Genomic DNA, 25,215 nt, shown 5'->3' with positions numbered 1-25,215 from the left:
AATCGCATAAAGTCACTGAATTCAATATAAACCTACAAAATACATTAATGCACATGACGTTAGGAGGGCTAATAAAACAAAACAAATAAAGTATAAATTATTTTACGGGTCATATACTCTATATAAATATAAATATAGATACATGCATACATGGTTATTTTGGTTATGCAAACTTTTCATTGATTAAAATAGTAATTTGACAAACATTTAGTATCAAAATAATTTAATTTATTAAAATTTATAAAGACGAAAATAATGAAATATTGTTCGTCTTTAATTAATAATGTCACTCTTCTATTATATATTATTTTTAAACTTCTCTTACAATAATTTTTTGTTCACTATAAAAAAGTAAAACTGTAAAAATGAAAGATAATTTAAAAATAAAATTTAATTTTAATCTATATCAATATAAACAATTTTATATGTATATATAAATTATGTATTATTATGTCAGTAAAAGTAATTATCTTTTATATGAATTACGTAAATAATCATAAAAATAGATATAATAAAATAATTATATAAAATCAACTTGGGTTAGTCGAATGGACAGTTCACTTGTCCGGTTAAACAAGTGTGGGAGGATTCAAATCTTGCCTTGTGCATGGAACAACTTATTGGCCAGTGACAGATCTTAAATTGAGCTTAGATCTGCGACGGATTAGTCCTTGACTTGTCGGGCTGAAAGATACCATAGGTAACAAAAAACTAATTATATAAAATATTTTAATATATTATTAATGTATCAAAATTAACTGTTAAAAAAAATTACATAGAAATATAAAGAATTAATTTTTAATTAACTAGCTAACAGTAATTATTTGTGAAAATTTAGATTTATAATTTAAAACTAAAAATAAAAAAATTTATAATTTAATCTCTAAATTTAAAATAAATAAATATTTTTTAAAAAATTAACTGATATTAATTAAACATTGAATTATAGAAGTGATATCACTCTCCTACATATGCTATATGCTAGTATATACATACACACTATGATACCAACACACATACGTATAAAGAGAGTATTTTGCTGAGGGGAGAGAGAGAGAGAGGGAACACGTGGCGACATGTCGACCTACCTGTCATCTTCAGTCCCTCTTCGGATTCTCTGCCACTTCATGCCATCGCTTGTTCTCTTCCTCCGTTTAGTTTAGTTTAGTTTAGTTTCCTTCTCCAAACTACTCTCTCTCTCTCTCTCTCTCTCTCTCAACCCGTGAAGAAGCTAACACTTTCACGTTCAGTAAACAACAAAACAAAAATCACACTCTCGACTCTAACACTACATACTACACACACACTCGCCAATTGGAATTCAATCAAAATCAGAAACCCTTCCATTTTCCCCCAAAACACACTTCAATGTCGCTTCTTTCCTTCTTCACATTCTTCATCTTTTTGTTCTTCACACCCACTCTTGCTTCCACCGAGTTTGACTTTGGAACCTTAACGCTCAGTTCTCTCAAGCTCCTCGGCGACGCTCACTTGAACAACGGAACCGTCAGCCTCACGCGCGACCTTCCCGTCCCCAACTCCGGCTCCGGCAGAGCCTTATATTCTCGTCCGGTCAGATTCCGCCAACCGGGAAACCATTCTCCGGCCAGCTTCCGAACCTTCTTCTCATTTTCTGTAACCAATCTCAACCCTTCATCAATTGGCGGCGGCCTCGCATTTGTCCTCACGCCGGACGACGACTCCCTCGGCGACGCCGGCGGAAGTCTCGGCCTTGCCGCCGCCGCCACGAAGTTCGTCGCCGTTGAATTCGACACGTTAATGGACGCTGAGTTCAAGGACATTAACGGTAACCACGTCGGCGTGGACTTAAATAGCATGGTTTCGGCGAAGGTTTTCGACTTGGGATTCATCAATGTCGATCTCAAAAGCGGTGACACGGTGAACGCGTGGATCGAGTTCGATGGATCAACAACGGTTTTAACGGTGTGGGTCTCGTACTCGAATCTGAAACCGAAAGACCCCATTTTGACAATGAATCTTGACGCCGATAGATACTTCAACGATTTTATGTATGTAGGGTTTTCTGGTTCTACACAAGGAAGCACCGAGATTCACAGTGTTGAATGGTGGAGCTTTAGCTCTTTCTTTCCGTCGTCTTCGGCGGGGGCGGCGGCGCCGCCACCGCCGGCGGTTACTCTGATGAACCCGGGGGCTAATTCAGCTGGTTCTTCGTCGTCGTTGTCGCCACCGCCATCAATTGCGCCTTCAGTGGCACAAAAGGAGAGTAAGTCGTCTTCTTGCCACAATGGTTTGTGTAAAGAAAATTTGGGTGCGGTTGCCGGTGTTGTTACTGCTGGTGCTTTTGTTCTTGCTTTATTTGCTGGTGCTTTGATTTGGGTTTATTCTAAGAAATTCAAGCGTGTTAAGAAATTGGATACACTTGGTTCTGAGATTATTAAGATGCCTAAGCAGTTTAGTTATAAGGAGTTGAAGGCTGCTACTAAGTGTTTCAATGCTAATAGGATCATTGGTCATGGTGCTTTTGGTACTGTGTATAAAGGTGTTATGCCTGAGAATGGAGAAATTGTTGCGGTGAAGAGGTGTAGCCACAGTAGTCAAGGTAAGAATGAGTTCTTGTCTGAGTTGTCCATAATTGGAACCCTTCGGCACCGGAATCTTGTTAGGCTTCAGGGTTGGTGTCACGAGAAAGGCGAGATTTTGTTGGTGTATGACTTGATGCCTAATGGGAGTTTGGATAAGGCTTTGTTCGAGGCCCGGATGCCTCTGCCTTGGTCTCACCGGAGAAAGATTTTGTTGGGGGTGGCATCCGCATTGGCATACTTGCATCAAGAGTGTGAGAATCAGGTTATTCATAGGGATATTAAGACTAGTAACATAATGTTGGATGAAGGGTTTAATGCCAGGTTGGGGGATTTTGGTTTGGCAAGGCAAACTGAGCATGATAAGTCTCCGGATGCCACAGTGGCAGCCGGAACAATGGGGTACCTGGCGCCCGAGTATCTCCTTACTGGCAAAGCTACTGAGAAGACTGATGTGTTTAGTTACGGGGCGGTGGTCCTTGAGGTTGCTAGTGGGAGAAGACCAATAGAGAAAGATGCTACTGGGGCTGGAAAAGGCGGTGTTAGTAGCAATTTGGTAGAATGGGTTTGGACTTTGCATAGGGAAGGGAGGTTGCTAATGGCGGCTGATCCGAGACTCGAGAACGAATTCGACGAAGCAGAGATGAGGAGGGTGCTGATGGTTGGGCTAGCTTGCTCAAACTCGGACCCGTTGGCTCGGCCTTCGATGAGGAGTGTGGTTCAGATGCTGGTTGGTGATGCTGAAGTTCCTATTGTCCCAACAACAAAACCAAATACAGGTTTAAGTACCTCGCACTCTCAACTCTTATTGAGCTTGCAAGATAGTGTATCTGACATTGACGGAATAATCACCATTTCTACCTCAACTTCAGAGAACAGCTTCAGTGGTATAGATATAGTCTGAGTTGGAAAATCTTATAATTATTGACTCAATAGTGTAAATAGAAAGATTCTTCATTTGTTCATGTATGTAAATGATTTAATAACATGCAATTAAGAGGCCTTGAGGAAAGGAATTTTGGGGGGGTGGGTTAAAGGTAATGCAATTTGTGCCTCTAGTACTCATAGTTCATGGCAGAGTGCTGGTGTGTGTACAACTTTTTTGGGCACAAATTAATTGGAGTGATTCATTTCATTCTAAAGGGCAATGCAAGAATGTTGGTGTCGAAATGCTGCTACAAGTTAATGATCTATGGAAGGTTATGGAAACTCTACATTAGTTATGTAATTGATGGATGATAAGCAAGGTTTTCTTTGGGGAAACTTGATTTAAAGGTACCATGGTACTAATAAAAGATAAATATTTATCTAAAGCATTCACCTTTGACCTCCAAGTTTTGTATCTGCACCAATGAAAAACATTGGTAGATAATGTTTCTTTTCACTATTGTTGTGTATATACATGTATGTATTCGTTTCACTATTAATTCAAATATCTCCATATATAGGTTCCATTCCATTTCCTTCTTTCTTCAATTATTTATGAATTAATTGAGCTAATAATGCCTGAGCTTCTCATGTGGATTTCATTTATTGAAACTGGTTTCTTCACCAGAAATATAGTATCTTCCTTGCTGGCAAATTCTATATTAAATTGGAGAAAAAGGACACCAATACTCATCTCTTGTCACCACATTCTCATAATTTGTTTTGGAATTTTGTGATAAGGACATTAAATGAATGTTGGTCCTAATCATATGTATGTTTTTACTTTTCAGTTCTATAATTTTCTTGATGTATGGATTATGGAAGCGCTCAGCACAGTATTTCATTATTGTACTAGTGTACTACAACATTATCTGATCAATAGCAAGAACTAAGAAGCAGAGGGAAGATAAGAAAATCTATAATCTAGATTCTCAATTGAATGAGATGGACATCAAATAGAATAACTAATGAGAACATGGAAACAAGGACTCATAAACTAACCAGATTTGGGAAGACAATAGCAACAACTTACACCTCATAAAATAACATAAATCCTGCCTCCAACTAACTTTTGAAGTGTTTAAAACATGAGATTAATTTTGATATTTTATATTGTTAACAGATAAGATATTATCATCTATGTAATCTTGGAGAAATTTTTGTATGATCTAAAATAATGGTTGATACATTTTAAACACACATGGAGGAGAAGTTTCCTTCAACAGTAAAAGAACTTCTTTTCTCGCTTAAAACATACATCTCTCTAATTTGTACGAGTTTAACAAAAATATTGCATAGACTTAATCAATCTTCCATCATAAATCACAATTATCTAAATAAAGCTAGCTAGCTCTAACAAACACCATTCATCTTCTCATTCATCTTCTTCCTCTCCATCACAAATTTCTTCCAAACCATAGTGATTTCCCTTTGTGTTTCCAATTCACTCTTCTTGACTTTCACATTATTGTCCACAACTTCTCCATTGGGTGTCACGGTGGTGTTGGACACTACCCTTGCAGGAAGCAATTCCAGCTCATGCAACACTTTCTGGACATCGAGGACAAGGCGCTCCGCGAGGGTGCGCGAGAAGTCCTCCCTTATGACAACACGCAGCACGGTAACATGCTGCGCGTCTGGAGGCATGGTGTATGCCGGCACTATCCAACCAAAGCGACGCAAGAAGTCCGAGACTTGGAACTCGTTGAAGTGGCTACTGTCCTTGAGTGTGAAGGCCACCAACGGCACGCCGTTATCTTTTGATACAATTTTAAAACGGTCTGTTTTCTCGAGTCCCTCTTTAAGTACTAGCATGTTATCTCTACAATTTTCCATGACATTCTTATATCCCTGAAAATACAATCAAGACAAAGCATTTAGTAACTTTATTTGGACAAAATTTTTTGGAGAATCATGTATGGAAATGTTGTTGGATGTATAAGAATTCTCTTTAGCAAATCAATCTCATGAAATTATAGACAACTATTGCATCTATCAATAATTAAATATTTCAATAGTCTTGTGAAAGATTCTATTATACACTATTAGTTGTCTTATTAACATTCACAAAATGAAAAGAGATGTAAAATTAAATGGTATCTAGCTAATGTTATGTGATAAAACATTTAAATCATTATTAATTAGTAGTCCTTTATATAGTAAAACCAAAGTGTAACTTGTTTCTGAAGAAAGAAGGGTAATGGACAATTGAGAGGTGAATACACCCTTATTTTCTTAGTTTAAAATCAAGTTGAATTTGAAGGATTAGTGGAATACCTCATAACCCAAACGAATTAGTTGGTAATACTGAGCAATAACTTGGCTAGAACCTGGATCAATAAATACCACATTTAATGAATAATAGGGAAAGTAATAAATAGTAGAATTAGAGTATGGTGTTGGAATGAAGTTGTTAGATATACCCTTGGAGAAGTTGAGAGTAAAAGTGGGTTGATCAGCACCAAGATAGTTAATATGGAAGATGAGTTCCTCAGGAAGGTCTTCTTTGCTTCTCCAAATGGACCAACCAATGCCAGCATAGACAAGACCATACTTGTGGCCACTAACATTAATGCTCTTCACTAATGGTAACCTAAAGTCCCACACAAGATCTGGATATAGAAATGGCGCTATGAATCCTCCACTTGCTGCATCCACGTGAATTGGAGTTTCCCATCTAACACACATTTATAACGCGACAATTAATGAATGCTAAATAAGGCAAGTTCTGACTGTTTTTTTGCTGATTTTCTTTGGTTACCAAATATTTCCGACAAACTAATTGATTATTAGCACAAGGATGTTTATATGTACGTACCCTGTTTCCTTATTCTTTTGCTCAAGGAGGTCGTTAAGGCGCTTGACATCTTCAAACTCTCCATTGAGAGTGGAACCAAGGATTGCAGCCACACAAATGGTGTTCTCATCAACCATTTCCACGGCCAACTCAGGGTCCATTACATAGTAATCATCGCGAAGCTTCACCTCTTTGAGTTCCACCTCGAAGTACCTGGCGAATTTCTCCCAACAAACCTGCACATTGGCACCAGTCACAATGTTGGGCTTGTCAAAAGGCAATCCCTGTTCCTTCCTTCTGTTCTGCCACTTCCGTTTGAAGGCCAACCCGGCCAACATTATGGCCTCCGACGACCCAACTGTGCCGACGCCAACTGCCGGCTCTCCGTCTTCGAGTGGCGCATTGAATAGATGTGCTATCATGTTCACACATCGGTTCTGCAATAACATGTATTCATGTTAAGATCATAACTAAAACGTTGCATGTATTATCTTAACCGGTTTAGTTAAATATATCAAATCATCTAACGATTCTCATAAAGATATCTACATATGAGTATTCAAATAACGTGACCTCTAGGTGAGATATGGAGAGACTGTAATTTGAGCTATAGCTCGTTGGCCTTCAAACAACGTTAATTACTTGACTATTAAGATGTTTGGTTATAACTTATAACACGTTGGTAACTTAAATTTTTTGAGCTGAATGTTACATATCAAACATTGTTATAACATTAAGAGTAATTTAGAAGATAATAGTCCTTCTATCGAATCATCTAAATTATACTAGTGATGCTAATGGGCAATATTCCAAACTACTGTAGATTTATCCAAAATACTACATAATTTTGTACATGCATGATGCATTTGATTTGACCAACTGATAGAAATGTTGTCCACAGAAAACATACAAACAAAGGAATTAAAAAGCACTGATATTGATGAAGAAAAGATAAAAGGGAAACTGTCCCACATATATTATTATCAATCCTATTCTCACCAACAACCCATATATGTTTGTATTGAAAGAGAAAGAAGATGACCTTCACTATATAAAGAGAAAGTTTCTCCAATCAATTGATGACACAATTCTGTTTATGAATCCAGAGCCTCATCATCAACATGGAAAAATGCCCCCCAATGAATCACTAGACTTTAGGAAACTCACTATAGACTTAGAGGAGAGGGTAGGAACAAGGAACAAAGTCAAGAAAGGGATTTATCACTGCGCTTTTTTTTTAGGAGTGCTAGTAGCGGCAGATTTTGTGATTTGTAGCGACTAATTAATCATTATTAATATTTTTAATGGTTTAAGATTATATCTAATGAAATAATTTTAAATGCTGTCTAGATTTTAATAAAAGTGCTGACTTCTAGAATTTTTCAATTTTTTTTAATAGAAAGTGTTTGTTTTTTTTTTCTTTTGAAAATGTTTTTTGGAATAATATCCAAAATTTTGATTCTAATAATTTTTGTATCGGACAAAGTAGTTTTTAATAAAAAATTTGATAAATTAGTTCATAATTTTTAAAATATTAGAAAAATTAGTCCTTGATAAAATAAACGGACAAAATAGTCCCTAATATATTTGAAAAGTAGTAAAATTAGTTCCTAATTTTTCTAAAAAATAGTATGGTTCGGGTATTAAATTGTCCAAGCTTTCTAAAAGATAATGGACTAATTCATCTATTTATTTTATTAAGGGCTAATTTGTGTATATTCTAAAAATCAGAGGATAATTTGTCAAATACTTTTATTATGAACTAATTTATTCGATATATTGTTTAGGGATTTTTTTTGGTAAACCATTTAGGGATTAAATTGGGATTTTTGTTATTTCTATGTGTCCAATATCACTTAAATTGACCAACATGATTTTGTTGATATGACTAACTAAGTCACCCCATCTTTGCTAATGGGCCCACAATTAAATGTCCAGAAATTTAAACAAGTCCAACAAATAATTTAGACCGGGACCCAAGAAAGAAAAAAGGAATAAATATTATAAAAGGCCTCAATATCACACAAAAAAACACAATTTACGAAAAGTATATGTTTTCATTTTCAATGATTAAAAAACAATAAAGCTAACAATGCAAGTGGAAACTTTTTAAGATATTAAATGTAACCAAGTTTGGTTGGTCTGGTTAGTTTATTAGTCGGTCTAAATAAGTGTTTGGGGTTATTTGCACATCAAAATTAACTATTATATATTTATGTATAAATAACTGTGTAATTTAACTAATTTTTAGTATGTATTTTGATGTACACCTAGCATAATGAATAAAAAATATATAAATTTTTTTGTAATTTTAATATTATACTTAGCAAAATTCAAAAAAAAAAAAAACAAATGAAAATACTCCTGTTTTGTTAACTATCATGTACGTGTTTTTTTTTTTTTTTGGACGTGATAACTATCATGTACTTGGATTGATAAATTACATGTGCTCTACAGCTGTAGTTCTTGAGAGTTGATATCGAATTATCGGTGACTGCTCACAAAAGTTTAGACTACAGTCTCGTTTTTCAACGTATCTCCCCATACCGTATTTTTTTTTTCCGTAAAGAAGATAGTGGGGAGAGGATGGAGAGTTACCAAGAGAAAGGGAGATATGGAGAGAGGGAGAAATGACAAATTAAAAAAAAAAAGGTTTAACAAAATAAGAAAGGATAGAAATTAAAACTATTTACAACTATTTTGGATAATATTACTAAAGCGAAAAACTTTAGAGTAATATATATAGCTTTAAATAACTAAAATTAAGAGTCAGTGGATGTATGATTTTTGAAAGAATAAACAAATTGTAGTCTTTGTTTGTAAAATATTTTATTTTATTGTTCAACTTATACTTTACGTCATTTATTTAAATATCAAGTGTCTAATGTGCAAGCAAAATAATTCCTAGTGTTAGGTTTATAGACTTTGGGCATTTTGACAAAAAAAACCAGAAAGAACCCAGTAATACAACAATCCCGACGTTAGCACATTTGAATATTAGTAAAGGAGTGAAGGACGGTGACACTGTAATAATTAAACTATGGAGAATTATATTCACCCGTGACACATGCATTTACCTAATACCATATGAGATTTTCATGAAATAATAATAGAAGTGGTACCTGGAGCTCAGTGGTGACAGGGTATTCGTCCATATCAACATAGTTCTTGTTAATGGCAGCCATGATGAGTTTGTCGCATTCAGGCTCCATCCATGTCGTTACAAACGACGCCAGATTTAGTCTTGGGTTTCCGTCCAGCATCAGCTCGTCGTTTATTATCTGATACGCTGCTTCCTTTGGTATGGAATTTTCCGGCATCCTAAACCTGTATATATTTGTGCATATTTAATATATGTATTATTTTATATATTTTTAATATGTATTTTATATTCTAAAGCGACCTACCTGGGAAGGGAGGCGCGGACGTAGCGCGAGGCGAAGGTAGAGTGGACTGAGACATCGGTGCCGGTAGCGGTTTCCGAAAGAACCATGATAGAGAGAGATAAAGAGAGAGAGATCTAAGGGCGTGTTTGTCTTGAATTTGATTTGATTAAGTGAAGAGAGAAATGTGATGAATTTGGGAATGAGATGAGAGAGAAGAGTTTAAATAGGAGTGGTGATGGATGCATGGTAGTGAAGCCATGTGTATGGAAGGAATTTAATGGGATTCATTGCAATAAGAATTCATGCTCCGATAGCCAAAGAAAATTAAAATGCTACTACGCGTTCTCATTATTCCAGAAACCAAACACGGTTTTGAGTTTTCACTTCTTCTAAAAGAAAATTAAAAACTGACATTTCACTTTTCTATGGTTGCCGTTGATTGAGGTTTCAACTTTCTAACATATCTCAAATAAAATATGTTACTGTTTTGTTTTCACATGCCGTATATTAATTATTAATTTTTTTTCATGGTATTTAGTATTTACCTTGGAACACCGCTTGTCATGGGATGTTTTACATGTTTAAAAAGTAGTAAGATTCAACTTTAAACCTCTTAGTAAAAAAAATTAATTAATGTTAATAAAATTGTGAAAGAATAGGAAAATAAAAGAATTGTGAAAGAAAAAGATGAAGAAATTTTATTGATTGTTTATTGAATGAATTGTAACTATGAAGGTAAAACTAAGTATATATAGAGTATTGGCCTATGAAAGATAAAATTAGATAAATATAAGATATAGATAAAGATAAAGATAACTATAAGATAAGATAAAGACTAAATTATAATTTAATTTGTGTATTCTGTTGGGCTGAATTTGTGGGCTGTGAGACGTCTTTATTGTTGTCATGGGCTAAGGTGGAAGAGTGGTTTAATACGCCCCCGAAAGCTGGAGGATGAAAGATGTCAAGAACACTAAGCTTATTCAGATTAAGATGGAAGGGTTGAGGAGACAAAGGCTTGGTGAAGATGTCAGCTAGTTGCCCAGAAGAGGGAATTGGGAGAAGTTTCATCACTCCAGCTTGAGCTTTTTGTCGAACCAAGTGACAATCAACCTCTAAATGTTTGGTCCGTTCATGAAAAACCGGGTTAGCAGCAATATGAAGAGCACTCTGATTATCACAATATAAAACTGGTGGGCGAATAGGAGAGATGCGTAAAAATTGTAACACATTTAGTATCCATTGAAGTTCACAAGTTGTGTTGGCAAGTGCACGATATTCTGCTTCCGTGGAAGAGCGGGCAACGGTGGTTTGTTTTTTGGTCTTCCAAGAGACTAAAGAACTGTCTAAGAAGAAACAATAACCTGTTAAAGATCGCCGAGTGTCAGGACATCCGGCCCAATCAGAGTCACTGAAGCCGAGAAGCTGAATTTCTGATTCCCTTGGAAAGAAAAGTCCTTTGCCGGGACTAGTTTTCAGATATCGTAACACATGCTTGGCAGCTTGAAGATGAGATTCAGTAGGAGATGCCATGAATTGACTTAATTGTTGAGTGGCATACATGATGTCCGGTCGAGTAGTGGTGAGATAGATAAGACGGCCAACCAAACGACGATATACAAAAGGGTCGGATAGCAAGGGACTTTGGTCTTGATATAGTCTTGTGGTACTATCCATTGGAACAGAGGCAGGTTTAGCACCTAATAAACCAGAATCCTCCAAAAGATCAAGGCAATATTTTCTCTGAGATAAGCAAATTCCATTCTCTGATTGAGCAACTTCAATACCCAAAAAATATTTTAATGGGTCCAAGTCTTTAATTCGGAAGTGTTGATGTAAAATAGACTTAACGGCAGCAAGTTCAGAAATAGAATTACCAGTGAGAACAATGTTGTCAACATAGACTAAAAGGATAGAAATTTGATCACCAATGAATTTGACAAATAAACTATAATCAGATGAGGTCTGCTGATATCCATGAGATAGCAAAAGATGAGAAAGTTTGTCATACCACATACGACTAGATTGTCGTAAACCATACAGTGACTTTAGTAGCTTACAGCATTGATTCGGTTGAGGAGATATAAATCTGGGTGGCAGAGTCATATAAACATCTTCAGAAAGATCCCCATGTAAGAAAGCATTATTGACATCCAACTGATGTATAGGCCAATGCTTCATAGAGGCCAATGCCAAAACTAATCTGATAGTGGCAGGCTTGACAACAGGGGAGAAAGTTTTCAAGAAATCAACACCTTCAGTTTGAGTGAACCTTTTAGCCACAAGGCGTGCTTTATATCGATCAACTGAACCATCAGGCTTGCGTTTGATGCGATAGACCCATTTACAGCCAACCGGCTTAACCCCTGCAGGGCAATCAACAAGACGCCAAGTTTTGTTCAGCTCAAGAGCATCCAACTCATCTTTCATAGCACTACGCCAATTAGAGTGTTGATTGGCGTCCTTAAAAGACTTTGGCTCAACGTCAGAATGTAGAGATAAAAGAAACTTTTTATGTGAAGATGAAAGAGAAGAAAAAGACATGACTGAAGATAAAGGATACTTGCACTTTGAGAGAGATTGATTTGTAGAGATGAGAGAGGAATTACACAAGTAATCAGAGAGATATGCTGGAGGTCGGTGAGGCCGGTCGGAATGACGAGGATGGGGTTGCTCAGGTGGTGAAGAAGGTGACGGTGGATGAGAAGGTGATGGTGGGCTGGTGTCTAGTGTTGAAAGGGATTCGGTGGTCATGGGTTCAACTTGGTTAGGAAACGATAGTGAGGAAGAAGGAGAGGTTGTTGGAGAAAATAAAGAACTAGGTGGAGTTGGGTCAATGGGTATAGGTGAGGGTTCAACTGGAAGACTAACTGAATCTTGTTTTTGAGAAGGTGTGTTTGGCAATGTTGGGCTAAGTGTCTGGAATTGGACATTTTTTGTGACTAAGGGCAAGATCTTTTCATAAAAAATTACGTTTCTAGAAATCTCAATTCTTTTATCTTCTAAAACATAAACAATATACCCTTTAAAACCAGATTGAAAGCCAATAAATACAGCCTTTTTGGCTCTTGGATCAAATTTTGATCTATTTGCCATTTGGGTAGAAACAAAACATAAGCATCCAAAAACTTTAATGTCATGATAATTTGGTGGAAGATTGAATAAAATCTCAAATGGTGTTTTAAAATTAATTACGGATGATGGAACTCTATTAAGTAAATAAACAGCATGTCTAACAGCATAAGACCAAAAAGATGATGGTAAATTAGATTGAAACATAAGAGCACGAGCTATATTCAAAATATGTTGATGCTTGCGTTCTACCTTTCTATTTTGTTGAGGAGTTTCAACACAACTACGTTGATGAATAATGCCCTTTGAAGCATAAAAATCAAGTAAAATAAATTCTGGTCCATTATCAGAACGAATAGTTTTGACTTTGGAGTTGAATTGTGTTTCAATTAAAGTAATAAAATTTTTTATTTGATTCTGTGCTTCTCCTTTTGATTTTAATAAAGTAACCCATGTAAAGCGGCTAAAATCATCAACAATAGTAAAAAAATATTTATGATTATGAATAGAATTTTGTCGAAACGGACCCCAAATATCAAAGTGTAATAAATCAAAACTTGCATTGGCTTTGTTAAAACTTTGAGAAAAAGAAAGTTTCTTTTGTTTAGAAAGATGACAAATGTCACAAGCCTCGTCATGATGCATAAAGATAAAAGGAAATTGTTTATGTAAATGATTAAGTCTTTGCCCAGAAAGGTGTCCTAAACGAAAATGCCATATATTGGAAGGTGTAATGGGTGGAGATTGGATGGAATTTATGGAGTGTGTAGTGGATGAATTTTTACCGAAATTGGGTTCAAAGACATATAATCCCTCTCTCATTCTGGCCAAATCAATTGTCCCCAAATTGTTACTCTGTAGAGTGCAAGAAGAAGATAAAAAAGTGAGTTCACATATGAGTGCTGAAGTAATTTTTGAAACAGAAATAATATTAAAGTTGAAATGAGGTAAATAAAGAACATCATGAAGAACCAAGGATGGTGAAAATTGAACGATGCCTTTATAAGAAACAGTAGTTCGAGAACCATTTGGTAAATGAACAATAATAGGAGAAATTTGTGTGTTAGAAATAAACCAAGACAAATTTGATGTAATGTGATCTGTGGCACCAGAATCAATGATCTAAGTATTCAAGAATGAATCTCGATTTGAAGAATTGTTAACAGTAGAAAAGGTATTGAAAGAACAAAGATAATGAGTAGTTGGACTTGGCAGAAGTTCAAGTTGGTTTGAAGGACGAGCTTCTTCATTGAAAGGAAGTGCCATGAAAGAAAAGTGTTGGGCTGACGAAAGGTTCAAAAGAGACTCCGAATGAAGTTGCTGGTGTGCCCTTTCTCCTTGATTCATGGATGTCAGCAGAGCTCAAGAGGAGCTCTGATACCATAATAAAATTGTGAAAGAATAGGAAAATAAAAGAATTGTGAAAGAAAAAGATGAAGAAATTTTATTGATTGTTTATTGAATGAATTGTAAACTATGAAGGTAAAACTAAGTATATATAGAGTATTAGCCTATGAAAGATAAAATTAGATAAAGATAAGATATAGATAAAGATAAAGATAACTATAAGACAAGATAAAGACTAAATTATAATTTAATTTGTGTATTCTGTTGGGCTGAATTTGTGGGCTGTGAGACGTCTTTATTGTTGTCATGGGCTAAGGTGGAAGAGTGGTTTAATAAATGTGTCATCAAATTACATCCACCTAATTATATATTACTGTAGATATATAAAAAAATAATTATTTAAATCAGTCCTAAAAAATTTTAAAAATGAATATTTTAAATTTTTAAAAAGAATTAATACACAAAAATATTTTCAAAGTTTTACTCGAACAGATAAATCAATTTTCAGTTTATTTTTTGACAGAATAATTAACCAGGTCAATTTTCAAAAATTTTAAAAACAAATATGTTAGTCACCAAAAAAAATTAGTAAACATCAATTTTTAATATTTTTCTTCGTCAGATATAACAGTCTTCTATAAAAAAAAAGTAAATAAAATTATTATTTATTATTATTAATTACACAATGATGCTATATCATAATTTTTTATATTTTTTAGATAAAAGTAATAATAAATTAATTTATTAGATTTGTATGTATGTATTTATAATATAAAAAGTATTTAATAATAATAATAATAATAATAATAATAATAATAATAATAATGTTTAATAAAATTATTAGAGATTATTCTACAAGAAATGTAAGGTTTAAACTATTTGATATTTTTGTATTTAATATAATCAAAAGATGTTCTATTTTGAAAAACATATTTGTATTAAAAAAATATTTTAATTTGGATTTCAAAACATTATTACTCACCTTACTCGTTTCTAACGAAAAGAGTGTATTAATATACTAGTGATGACATCGTTCACATACACAGAGCTAAGTTAATAATAATAAAGGTTGACAAATAGTAAAAATAAAATAGACGAGAAACTGTTATGTAAAAAAATATTAGGGATTTATCTGTATATTAATTTTGTTTAAAAACTAAAATATCTATTTTTAAAAATTTTGAAGACTAATTTAAGTAATTACTTTATCAAAAAATAAACTAAAGACTAATTTATCTACTAAAGTAAAATCTTAAATATTAATCTGTGTATTAATTTTTTTTTAAAACTAAAATATCTACTTTTAAAATTACTAAAAACTGATTTAAATAATTATTCTATATAAAAATGAAGATCAATCATTGATGTTATAAAATTATATCAGAGATATAGGATCAACTACTAATAAAAATAACTTCACATAGTTATATATATTTTTTTTGTGACTGCACATAGTTATATATTAAAAAACACTCAATTTAATTACTGATTAATAATTTATAAATTATACAAATATAAATATATAATTAAATATAAAAAATTGTATATTATCAATAATATATGACAAATCAATTATATTATGCATATACAAAATACCGTTACTAATTAAATTATACATAAATTATATATTAAAATATGAAATATGTCAAATGACGTGTATATATATTCTTATGACCAATAAACTCTTTGATGAGCAAAGATGCTGCAAAAGGCACGTAAACCTTTTAATTTTATATTGAGAGATTCTTTTATTCATATGACTATTATTACTATTACTAATTGTTTTTTTGGTTGTCTATTACTATTACTATTTTAAAATGAATAAATGATTCATCTAACTACTACATTATACGGTAGTTATTAAGAAATTGATTTTAGATTTTACATAAACAAGTGTTAGGTGTATGTGCCTTACATTAAAAGAATAAACAAGTAATTACATGAAAAAAAAAAAAAAGAAAACAAGCATAAGTACCCAAGAGAAAATGTCAAAGTCAACAACAACTATCATATCTTAGTTTTAAGTGCAAAGTCGATCGGCAAAGCATAATTTTTTACATCCAAATTAAAACTATTGCATACGATTCCAGAAAAAGATTTGCGAGAAAAAGCATAAATTCCATTCCCATTATAGTTATTAGCAAATTAAATACGAATGAACTTGTATTTTATGAGAAGGAATACAGGGTTTTTTTTTTTTTTTTTAAAAAAAATTATGAATAGTGAAATGGTACTTATAAATTATAAAAAAATATAAAATTTATATTTAACAAAAAAGATAAATATTTTTTATGATAAATTATTATCTAATAAAAAACGTAATATTCAATTCTAAAAAATTTCAATAAAAAAATAAAGACAAATTTAATTCTATTAAATTCTAAATTGCCCCACAATAAAATACTGTTCCTGATGAATCAATTTGTTCTTTCTATTTCTTTGCCCTTGTTCTAACATACATCGATGCAAAAACCTTTTAAATTGTAATTCATTAGTCAGAGTTATGACATTAATGTTGTAAACTATGGGCCCCACCCAAAATTTACATGCTGCGCATAAACCACGTATGTGCTTTCAAGTTTCAGCCAATCATAGGAGGAGAAGGAGACTGGAGACATCTTATTTTTGTTGTTTTTTATTTATTTGGAATTCTTGCTGAATATTTTTGTTTCCTAACCAGATCACGTCGAAGAGAAAAGTAAAAACTTTCAATATTAGAGGATTATTTCTCAATCCTCTTGTATTCATTAATCTAGGACATTAGGTAAGGTCGGAGGTCTTGTTTATTTGGCACTATTTAAGCCATATATGTAATGCATTGCTTTCGAATGATAATTTACTCCTAATATAATTGTGTTTGTATGTAGGACATAAAATTTCAATAAGTCTAACTACATGTTGGCTATCAAAAGTGACCGTGTATTAGTTGTGATAGGAGTCTATAGAGTGACAATTAATTTGTTAGATGTATGGTTTTAGAAATGTCAGTAATAATGTGCTCAATTTTATATATATATATAACTGTTGTAATCAATATTTTATTTTTACAATAATTGAAATATATTTTCTTTTTTTTTTTTTTCGTTTCATCTTTTTACCTTTAAGTCTGATACTTTTTATGGTATTAGAATTTTCCTTGTTTCTATGACTATAGAACTGGATTAAATGACACCAAATTCATCAATGATGCCAAATTTTATTTCTTTTTCTATCTCGATGAAATTTGATGATAACAATTTTTCTTAGTAAAAAAATCAAACAAACTTGTTACATACCCTGGAGAGAGAGAGAATGCTGAGTCAGCAGCAAAGGCAGCCAAAAAAGGAAAGAAAATAATCCCTTTACCTTATCATTATTCTAGAAGAAGCAATAAAGAAAAAGGAGGAATAATAGGGCAGGAGAAATGTGTAATCATAAGTGACAATAATTGATGATTGGATTAGTCAGATGAGAGAATCAGGGAGGCGTAATCGTAGGAATTGAATGTTAATTATGATAATTAATTTGAGGGAAGGCAATAAAATGAGGAGCTGATTAGGTAAGAGGTAGGAAAAGATTTGGAAAGGCCTAGGCTAGGAGAGAAGAGGACTCTCGAAATTTCTCTGTTATCTTTTACGTTTCTATTATATTTCTGTATTTCCATTAAAATAAATACCAGTGTAACAACTGGTATCAGAGCCCGGTTTTGGGTGTTCTGTGCATGGTGTCCACGCGAGCTGCCATGGAGTCAAGGTTGGAGGCGGTGGAGAAACGGATTGAGGAGTTACAGGAAGCTCAACAACGATCCTTGGAGGCATTCTCAGCAAATATGTTGAGACAAATGGGGGAGTTGCTACCTCAACAGCACCAAGGTGGAGGCGCTGGTGCTAACGACACCGGAGGAGGAAATGATGGTGGAAGGAACGAGCAAGATAACGAGAGGGTAGAAGGGAACGGTGCAGGAGACGAAGGGCAGAGGAGATTCGAACCAATTCGAAAGCTTGACTTACCGGTATTCTCGGGGGAGGATCCGAATGGCTGGTTGGTGAGAATGGAACGCTACTTCAGGGTAATCGGAGTAGTTCCGGCGCAGAGACTGGATTTTGCAACAATGACTTTGGAAGGGGAGGCCCTCACCTGGTTCGAATGGTGGGAAGAATACACACCATTTCAGACATGGAGACGATTCAAGGAGGACTTATTGAAACGTTTTCAACCTGGAGCTGCTCTCAACCCCATGGCTCCGTTACTAGAGGCGAAACAAGTGGAGGACGTCGCTCAGTATAGGCGAGAGTTTGAGGCTGCAGCACGAATGCAGAGAAACCTGGGAATAGAGGCTCTCATGTGCATCTTTGTCAATGGACTCAAAAAGGAAATTCAGGCAGAATTGGAGGTGGCTCAGTTCGATAATTTACCAGCTTTAATAGATAGAGCCATGGCTATTGAATGGAGAAATCAAGCATGGAAGGAGACCGGAGTTGACCCTAATGGCAAGAGGGTGGAGTGGTTGCCGGAAGGGAGCGGATCAGGCGGATCTGGTTCGGTGGGAGCTAGATTTGGATTTTTCAAAAATTCTAGTTCAGCGAAGTACAACACCCACGACGGCAGCGAATCGAGGGGCGAGATTGGATCCAACACAAACAGAGGCACCCCTACTCGTACAGGCCTTACCACCAGTTCAAACGGAGGCAGCAACGCTTCTCATTTGCAGACGACTCGTAACAGCGGCACACGGCCACTCTCGAACGAAGAGTGGGCAAAGAGACATAGGAAAGGGTTGTGCTTCAGATGTGGAGAGAAGTGGGGACCTGATCATAGGTGCTCCATGAAGCACTATCAAATCATACTCCTAGGAGAAGATGCAAAAGAGGAGGCAGAAGGAGACGTAGGGATGAACCAAGAGGCCCATGCAGGGGAACCTGAACGGGAAGAGCTGCAACTGTCATCATACAGCTGCAATTCAAGAAGCCTTTCCTTCCGTCCACCTTGAGGACAAGGTGATGCTTCAAGGGGAAGGTATTGTTACATACCCTGGAGAGAGAGAGAATGCTGAGTCAGCAGCAAAGGCAGCCAAAAAAGGAAAGAAAATAATCCCTTTACCTTATCATTATTCTAGAAGAAGCAATAAAGAAAAAGGAGGAATAATAGGGCAGGAGAAATGTGTAATCATAAGTGACAATAATTGATGATTGGATTAGTCAGATGAGAGAATCAGGGAGGCGTAATCGTAGGAGATGAATGTTAATTATGATAATTAATTTGAGGGAAGGCAATAAAATGAGGAGCTGATTAGGTAAGAGGTAGGAAAAGATTTGGAAAGGCCTAGGCTAGGAGAGAAGAGGACTCTCGAAATTCCTCTGTTATCTTTTACGTTTCTATTATATTTCTGTATTTTCATTAAAATAAATACCAGTGTAACAAAACTCCACAGTTAAAGGTCATGATCTACTTCATCATTTTACAGGAGAATACATTCCAGTACGAGTTGCTGCTACAGGAGAATTGAATTCAGATTTTACAATTTGGAAGAGACAAGATGCGCTACTCTAGTCTTGGTTACTTGCGTCGATGACAAATCCCTTCACAACTCGGATGGGAGTTTGCGTTTTTACATTTGAAGTATGGAAAAGATTATAAAATTATTTCTCATCTCAAATTAGAGCCAAAACTATGCAGTTAAAGCACAAATTAAGTAGCATCCGGATTGGAGCCTCTGTAAATGAATATGTTTTAGCATTGAAAAGAATAATTGATGCCGTGGTTTCGATAGGAGAACCGATGCGTGAAAGTGATCATGTGAATATAATTTTAAATGGTTTAACTGAGGAATATGCTCCCGTGCTTACCTCAGTAGTTGCACGACCTGTAAGTATCTGAGTAGGTGAATTAGAAGCTCTATTGTTAGCCCATGAAAGCATGCTGGAAAGGTTTAGAAAACCAGAATCATTCATACAAGCGAATATGGCTCAACATTCGCAAAATTACAATACGAGAGGTGGTTTTAAAGGAGGTACCAAAGGAGATTTTTGTGGTGGTGACAAATTGGAAAGAGTAGGAAGCAATTCCTATAGTGACAATAGATTTGGTGATAACATATTTGATAGTGGAAATGAGAGGCAGCAAGAGTATAATGGTGATGATTTTGATTCCAAAAATAATCCAAGATTTATAAATAATGAGAGGCAGCAAGAGTATAATGGTGCATCTAGTTCAAGATCGTTCAACAATAATAGTATGCGGCAATTCAATAATAAAAGACTAATTTGTCAAGTTTGTGACAAAATTAGACATACTGCCAAGACATGCTAGTATAGGTATGATAGAGGAGGCAGCTTAAGCTCCAATTCTCAGTATGACTACTCAAATTCACAGGATGCACAAGGCTCTCAATCTCATCTGAGTCATGTTCTTGCTACCCCAGCAACAGTTCAAGATTAGACATGGTACCCCGATTCAAGCGCGACACATCACATGACTTCCAATCGACAGAATCTGATGGAGAAGGAGAATTATGAAGGAACTGACCCTAGTCATTGTGGGAGATGGATCAGGTTTGCATATCAATCTTGTTGGAAAGTCTTATTTTAAAATTGATTTAAATACCAAAGAGTTATTGTTATAAAAACAGCTTCATGTCCTTGACATCACTAAAACTTAGCTTAGTGTCTACAAGTTTTGCTGTGACAATAAAGTTTTTTTTTGTTCCATCTTGATGGTTGTTGTGTGAAACCCCATAAAATTAAAGAAATTGTGATCCATGGAGAAGTTGAGCAGGAAATGTATAAATTTGTCAATTTTAAATCCTCAAATAATGCAACAACCTATGTCTCAACTATGTCTACTGCTGATAGCTTTCTCTTGTGACATAATAGACTAGGTCATGCTTCTCATAATATAATAGCTAATGTTTTGAAGACCTGTGACATTGCAGTTGACTTCAATAAATCCATTTGTACAACCTACTATATAGAAAAATCTCATCAATTACTATTTTTAATCTCTACTACAATTTACAATACACCCTTAGCCTTGGTTTACACAAACATATGGGGACCTACCTCAGTAGTTGATTCTTATGGAAATTTTTATTTCATAAATTTTATTGATGCCTATAGCAAATTTACATGACTTTACTTGTTAGAACACGTTCACTACTCAAATCAGTTTTTAAATACTTTCAACAAATGATTGAGTTGCAATTAAATGCAAAGATAAAAATGGTGCAATCTGATAATGCTGCTGAATATGTGAGTTTGTCAAAGGATTTACAGATGCAGGGGATTATTCATTGCTTCTCGTGTCCACACAAGCACCAACAAAATGGCACTGTTGAGCGGAAGCATCGACATGTGGAAAAAGGTCTGACCATGTTAGTAGGAGCTAGTATGCCAATCAAGTATTGGGGGGAAGCTTTTAGCACTGCAGTGCATCTCATAAACATGTTGTCCACGCCTGTGCTTGATAGCCAGTCACCATATAAAAAACTGTTTGGCAAGAAGGCTGATTACACCAGTCTCCGAGAAAGGAAGCAAGTGGGTTATTGAGCAAGGAAAACAGATAATCTCTAGGAATGTTGTGTTTAATGAGCAACTATTTCCGTTTAAAGACAGTAATTTTGCAAACTCCCTTGACAAACAATCTGATTTGACACGAATACTTCAAACTAGTACTCCAATCATACGTACCCTTAGAAGATCTCTCCCCACATCCTTGTTGCCTTCCCAATCAAATTACTCACAATTACCTCAATCATCAAATTCCCAAGCTCTCTCTTATGTACCCACACCGTCACATTCTCTTCTCCCCAATTCCTTATAGCAGTCATCTTATCCATAATACAGACCATCCTTTTCTCCATCAGCACCCTCAAACACACCTATCCCCATTCCCATATCTGATTTAGAAATTATTTTACCTGACTTGCCACAAATCCAGCCACTTACTGTAAACACACATCCCATGGTTACACGAAGCAAAGTTGGCATTGTAAAACAACAAGCACTTTTGGCAGCAATTGAGCCAAGGTTAGTAAGGGAAGCACTGCTAAGTTCAAAATAGAAATAAGCTATGGATGTATAATACCATGCTCTTATACGAAATCAGACCTAGATATTGGTTTCCCTGCCTCAAGGATGAGAGGTTGTTGGAAGCAAGTGGATTTATTGGGTTAAATATAATTTAGATGGCACCTTACAGAAGTATAAAGCATGGTTAGTGGCTCAAGGCTTCTCACAGAGACCAAGGTTTGATTTTACTGAGACCTACAGCCCTGTAATAAAGGCTACTTCAATCAGAATTGTGCTCACTATTGTATTATCAAAGGCACGAAGCATGAAGCAATTGGATGTTAATAATGCTTTCCTTAATGGTGATTTAGCTGAAGATGTGTACATGAAGCAACTTCGGAATTATGAAATTAGAGATGACAGTTTAGTATGCAAGCTTACCAAGGCCTTGTATGGCCTCAAACAGGCATTAAGAGTGTGGTATTACAAATTATCTATAGCTCTCCAGCATCTTGGATTCATTGCTACTAAGTTTGATGTGTCAGTTTTTACCCGGTTCAGAAAAGACTTAACCACAGTGGAACTAGTGTATGTCGATGACATTATCATCACAGGCAGCTCTGATAAAGTCATTGATGAAATCATTCAACAACTCAACATCAAGTTTACACTAAAAGACATGGGTACTTACACTACTTTCTTGGTATTCAGGTAACCAAAATAGATAGTAGTGGTCTTCTTTTTGTCACAAGAGATATATATCAGAGACTTATTGAAGAAAGCTGAGATGTAAGATTGTAGGCCATGCATTACTCCCCTACCATTATCAGTTAAATTATCTACCTTTGGAGGATCTACCTTCAACAATCCTAAGCTCTATTGATCAGTTGTAGGTAGTTTGCAATACCTTACATTGATCAGGCCTGAGTTGGCATATTATGTGAGTAAAAATCTCACAATTTATGCAGCACCCTCTCGATGAATACTGGAGACTCGTGAAACATATTTTGAGATATGTTAGTGGTACTCTACCTTTGGTTTGCTATTGCAACCAACTGGTATCACCATTGTGGCAGCATATAGTGATTCTGACTGGGGGAACCCGGATGATAGGAAGTCTACAGGAGGTTTTTGTGTGTTTCTTAGGAAGAACTTAGTGTCATGGAGCTCCAAGAAGCAAGGGACTGTTGCTAGATCAAGTATCGAGGTTGAGTATCGTGCTATAGCAGATTTGGTGGTTGAGTTAATTTGGATAAAAAAAACTGATGATTGAGATGAAATCTGAACTTCCAACTCCTCCCTCTATATATTATGACAATTTTAGTGCTATACTTCTAGCAGTCAATCCCATTTTGTACTCAAAATCCAAACACGTTGAGATTGATTTTCATTTCGTGCGCAATTTTGTGACTAAAAGGATCATTGATGTAAGTCATATACTAGGGACAGTTCAAGTAGTGGACATTTTAACCAAGGTTCTACCTAGTACTGCTTTTCTGCACTTTAGAGAGAAATTGATAGTTGATGATCTACGAAGATATAGCAGGTTTAGAGGTTAGGGATCAGATGAGGAAGTCAAGGGGTAGAGTAGGGAGATTGATGAAGAAAAAGGCAAGTAGGGACCATGACAGTGTCTTGAGTTGCAGTCAGGTTTATAGAAAATCCAAAAAATCGAAAGCACCTAAGAAGAAATGAAAGTAGAGATCATAACAGTGTATTAGTTGTGATAGTAGTCTAACAAAATGACAATTAGTTTGTTAGATGATATATGATTTTAGAAGTGCTACCTGACAATATACTCAACTATATATATTATAGATACTCAATTGCTGCAACCAACTTTTCATTTTTGCAATAACTGAAATATATTTTTTCTCTTTTTCTCTCTGTTTCTCTCTACTCTCTCGTCTCATCTCATCTTCTTACCTCCAAGTCTGATACCTTTCAAAAAGTTTAATAACAATTTTTTTTTAATTTTTTACAAAATCATCAAATCATGTTCGTTTTTTTATAAATAACTATTCCTACAGTAAACATAACATGTAATTATTTTTACGAATATGATATTACATAATAGATACATTAGTAAAATTATTTTATACTAATAATATATTAAAATTATTTAATTCTATAAAAAGACGGCAACAATAATATATATAATCTGGTGGATACAAATATTCCTCATGGATAAATAATGCATTATTATAATTTCGGAGGGATATATCCCCATTGGGCAAATTTGTTAATAACTTGAGTTATATATTAGTAGTTAGTCAATTGACCTTTTGGTTAAGTTAATGATAATTACCATATGTCTTTAGATTTTAGCATGCAAATGAATAATGTCATATAAGTATATAAAAAAGAATTTTATTCTTTTGACAAAGATATCCTTTAGTAAATTATAAAATGATTATCTATAAATTGATGTAATTATTAAAGTAAGACTAAGTTGAAATAATTATCTAAAAAAATGTTATTCATGTAGCAAAGGAAAATGAATATTGTGGAGAACCTCAAGTCTGAATAGGTGAACAACCGAGAAGATCAGTAGGCGAATTATAGCGACTATATATATGTATTATGTTCTAACTAACTTCTATGTCCATTTATAAATTACCCCACAGCTGGCTTGGTCAACAAGAAAAGTAGTCAATGATATATTCACGCCCTATGTCTATGTGAACCAGACAAAAGTTCTTAAAAATATTCTTGCAATAATTATATTTAAAAATACTTTTATTATTCAAATTGCTAGAATGTTCTTAAACGAGAAATACAACTAAATACTAAATGTGATTATGTGAACACTTTTATTAAATGAAACTTGTACCGTGACTTACAGATAGTGTATAGAATATCAACTTCCTTTTACAAAAAAATATATATTTGAATCCCATTAATAAAAAGAAATAAAAATCTATTTTGTCTACTTAACTGGTCTTTCTTTTGATGCGTTATTACTAAATTATTCTCAGCATATTGTTTTTGTATTAAACAATCTAAAATAAAATAAAAATAGTGAGATGTTATATACCAAATATAGTAGATAACAATAAGGGTACCCTAACAATAACTTGGAAAAGCGTGTTATCATTCCTGTTTGAAGCTACTAATTTATAGTCATCATCACCTTCGGT

General features: G+C 34.6%; 3 protein-coding genes across 4 annotated transcripts; 2 read left to right on the top strand and 1 right to left on the bottom strand.

The window, feature by feature from the left end:
• The first annotated feature begins 1,154 nt into the window (after window positions 1-1,154).
• On the top strand, window positions 1,155-4,020 carry LOC107609592 (Concanavalin A-like lectin protein kinase family protein). Its single transcript, XM_016311594.3, has one exon. The coding sequence runs from the start codon at window positions 1,369-1,371 to the stop codon at window positions 3,463-3,465; it is 2,097 nt and encodes a 698-aa protein (XP_016167080.1). The 5' UTR covers window positions 1,155-1,368; the 3' UTR covers window positions 3,466-4,020.
• A 681-nt stretch (window positions 4,021-4,701) lies between these two features.
• LOC107609559 (glutamate decarboxylase 4) lies at window positions 4,702-10,112 on the bottom strand. 2 transcript variants are annotated; one of them, XM_016311559.3, is made up of 6 exons: window positions 9,693-10,112; window positions 9,408-9,612; window positions 6,307-6,722; window positions 5,912-6,165; window positions 5,766-5,818; window positions 4,702-5,339 (listed from the first exon to the last, which is right to left on the bottom strand). In XM_016311559.3, the coding sequence occupies exons 1-6, from the start codon at window positions 9,776-9,778 to the stop codon at window positions 4,842-4,844; spliced, it is 1,512 nt and encodes a 503-aa protein (XP_016167045.1). In that variant the 5' UTR covers window positions 9,779-10,112; the 3' UTR covers window positions 4,702-4,841. The 2 variants fall into 2 exon arrangements, with proteins under 2 accessions (XP_016167045.1, XP_088349851.1); XM_088493725.1 differs by lacking the exons at window positions 9,408-9,612; window positions 9,693-10,112 and adding an exon at window positions 7,328-7,455.
• A 7,678-nt stretch (window positions 10,113-17,790) lies between these two features.
• Window positions 17,791-19,059, top strand: LOC148550451 (uncharacterized). The gene has a single exon (XM_088494498.1). It carries the CDS (start codon window positions 17,791-17,793, stop codon window positions 19,057-19,059), a length of 1,269 nt encoding a protein of 422 aa, XP_088350624.1.
• Window positions 19,060-25,215: the final 6,156 nt, after the last annotated feature.

The sequence above is a fragment of the Arachis ipaensis genome, chromosome B7 (genome assembly GCF_059453495.1).
Source record: "Arachis ipaensis isolate K30076 ecotype BB chromosome B7, ASM5945349v1, whole genome shotgun sequence".
Classification (NCBI taxonomy): Eukaryota; Viridiplantae; Streptophyta; class Magnoliopsida; order Fabales; family Fabaceae; genus Arachis; species Arachis ipaensis.
Note: the sequence above shows the minus strand (reverse complement) of the source record. Positions and strands in the feature narration are given on the sequence as shown.

Excerpts from the sequence above, each read along its gene's own strand:
- LOC107609592 (XM_016311594.3), top strand. The coding sequence starts at position 1,369 with ATGTCGCTTCTTTCCTTCTTCACATTCTTCATCTTTTTGTTCTTCACA.
- LOC107609559 (XM_016311559.3), bottom strand. The coding sequence starts at position 9,778 with ATGGTTCTTTCGGAAACCGCTACCGGCACCGATGTCTCAGTCCACTCT. Across the intron at positions 6,723-9,407 it reads CTGTCACCACTGAGCTCCAG|AACCGATGTGTGAACATGAT; the intron begins GTACCACTTCTA and ends ATGTTATTGCAG. Across the intron at positions 6,166-6,306 it reads CAAAAGAATAAGGAAACAGG|ATGGGAAACTCCAATTCACG; the intron begins GTACGTACATAT and ends AATGTGTGTTAG.
- LOC148550451 (XM_088494498.1), top strand. The coding sequence starts at position 17,791 with ATGGTGTCCACGCGAGCTGCCATGGAGTCAAGGTTGGAGGCGGTGGAG.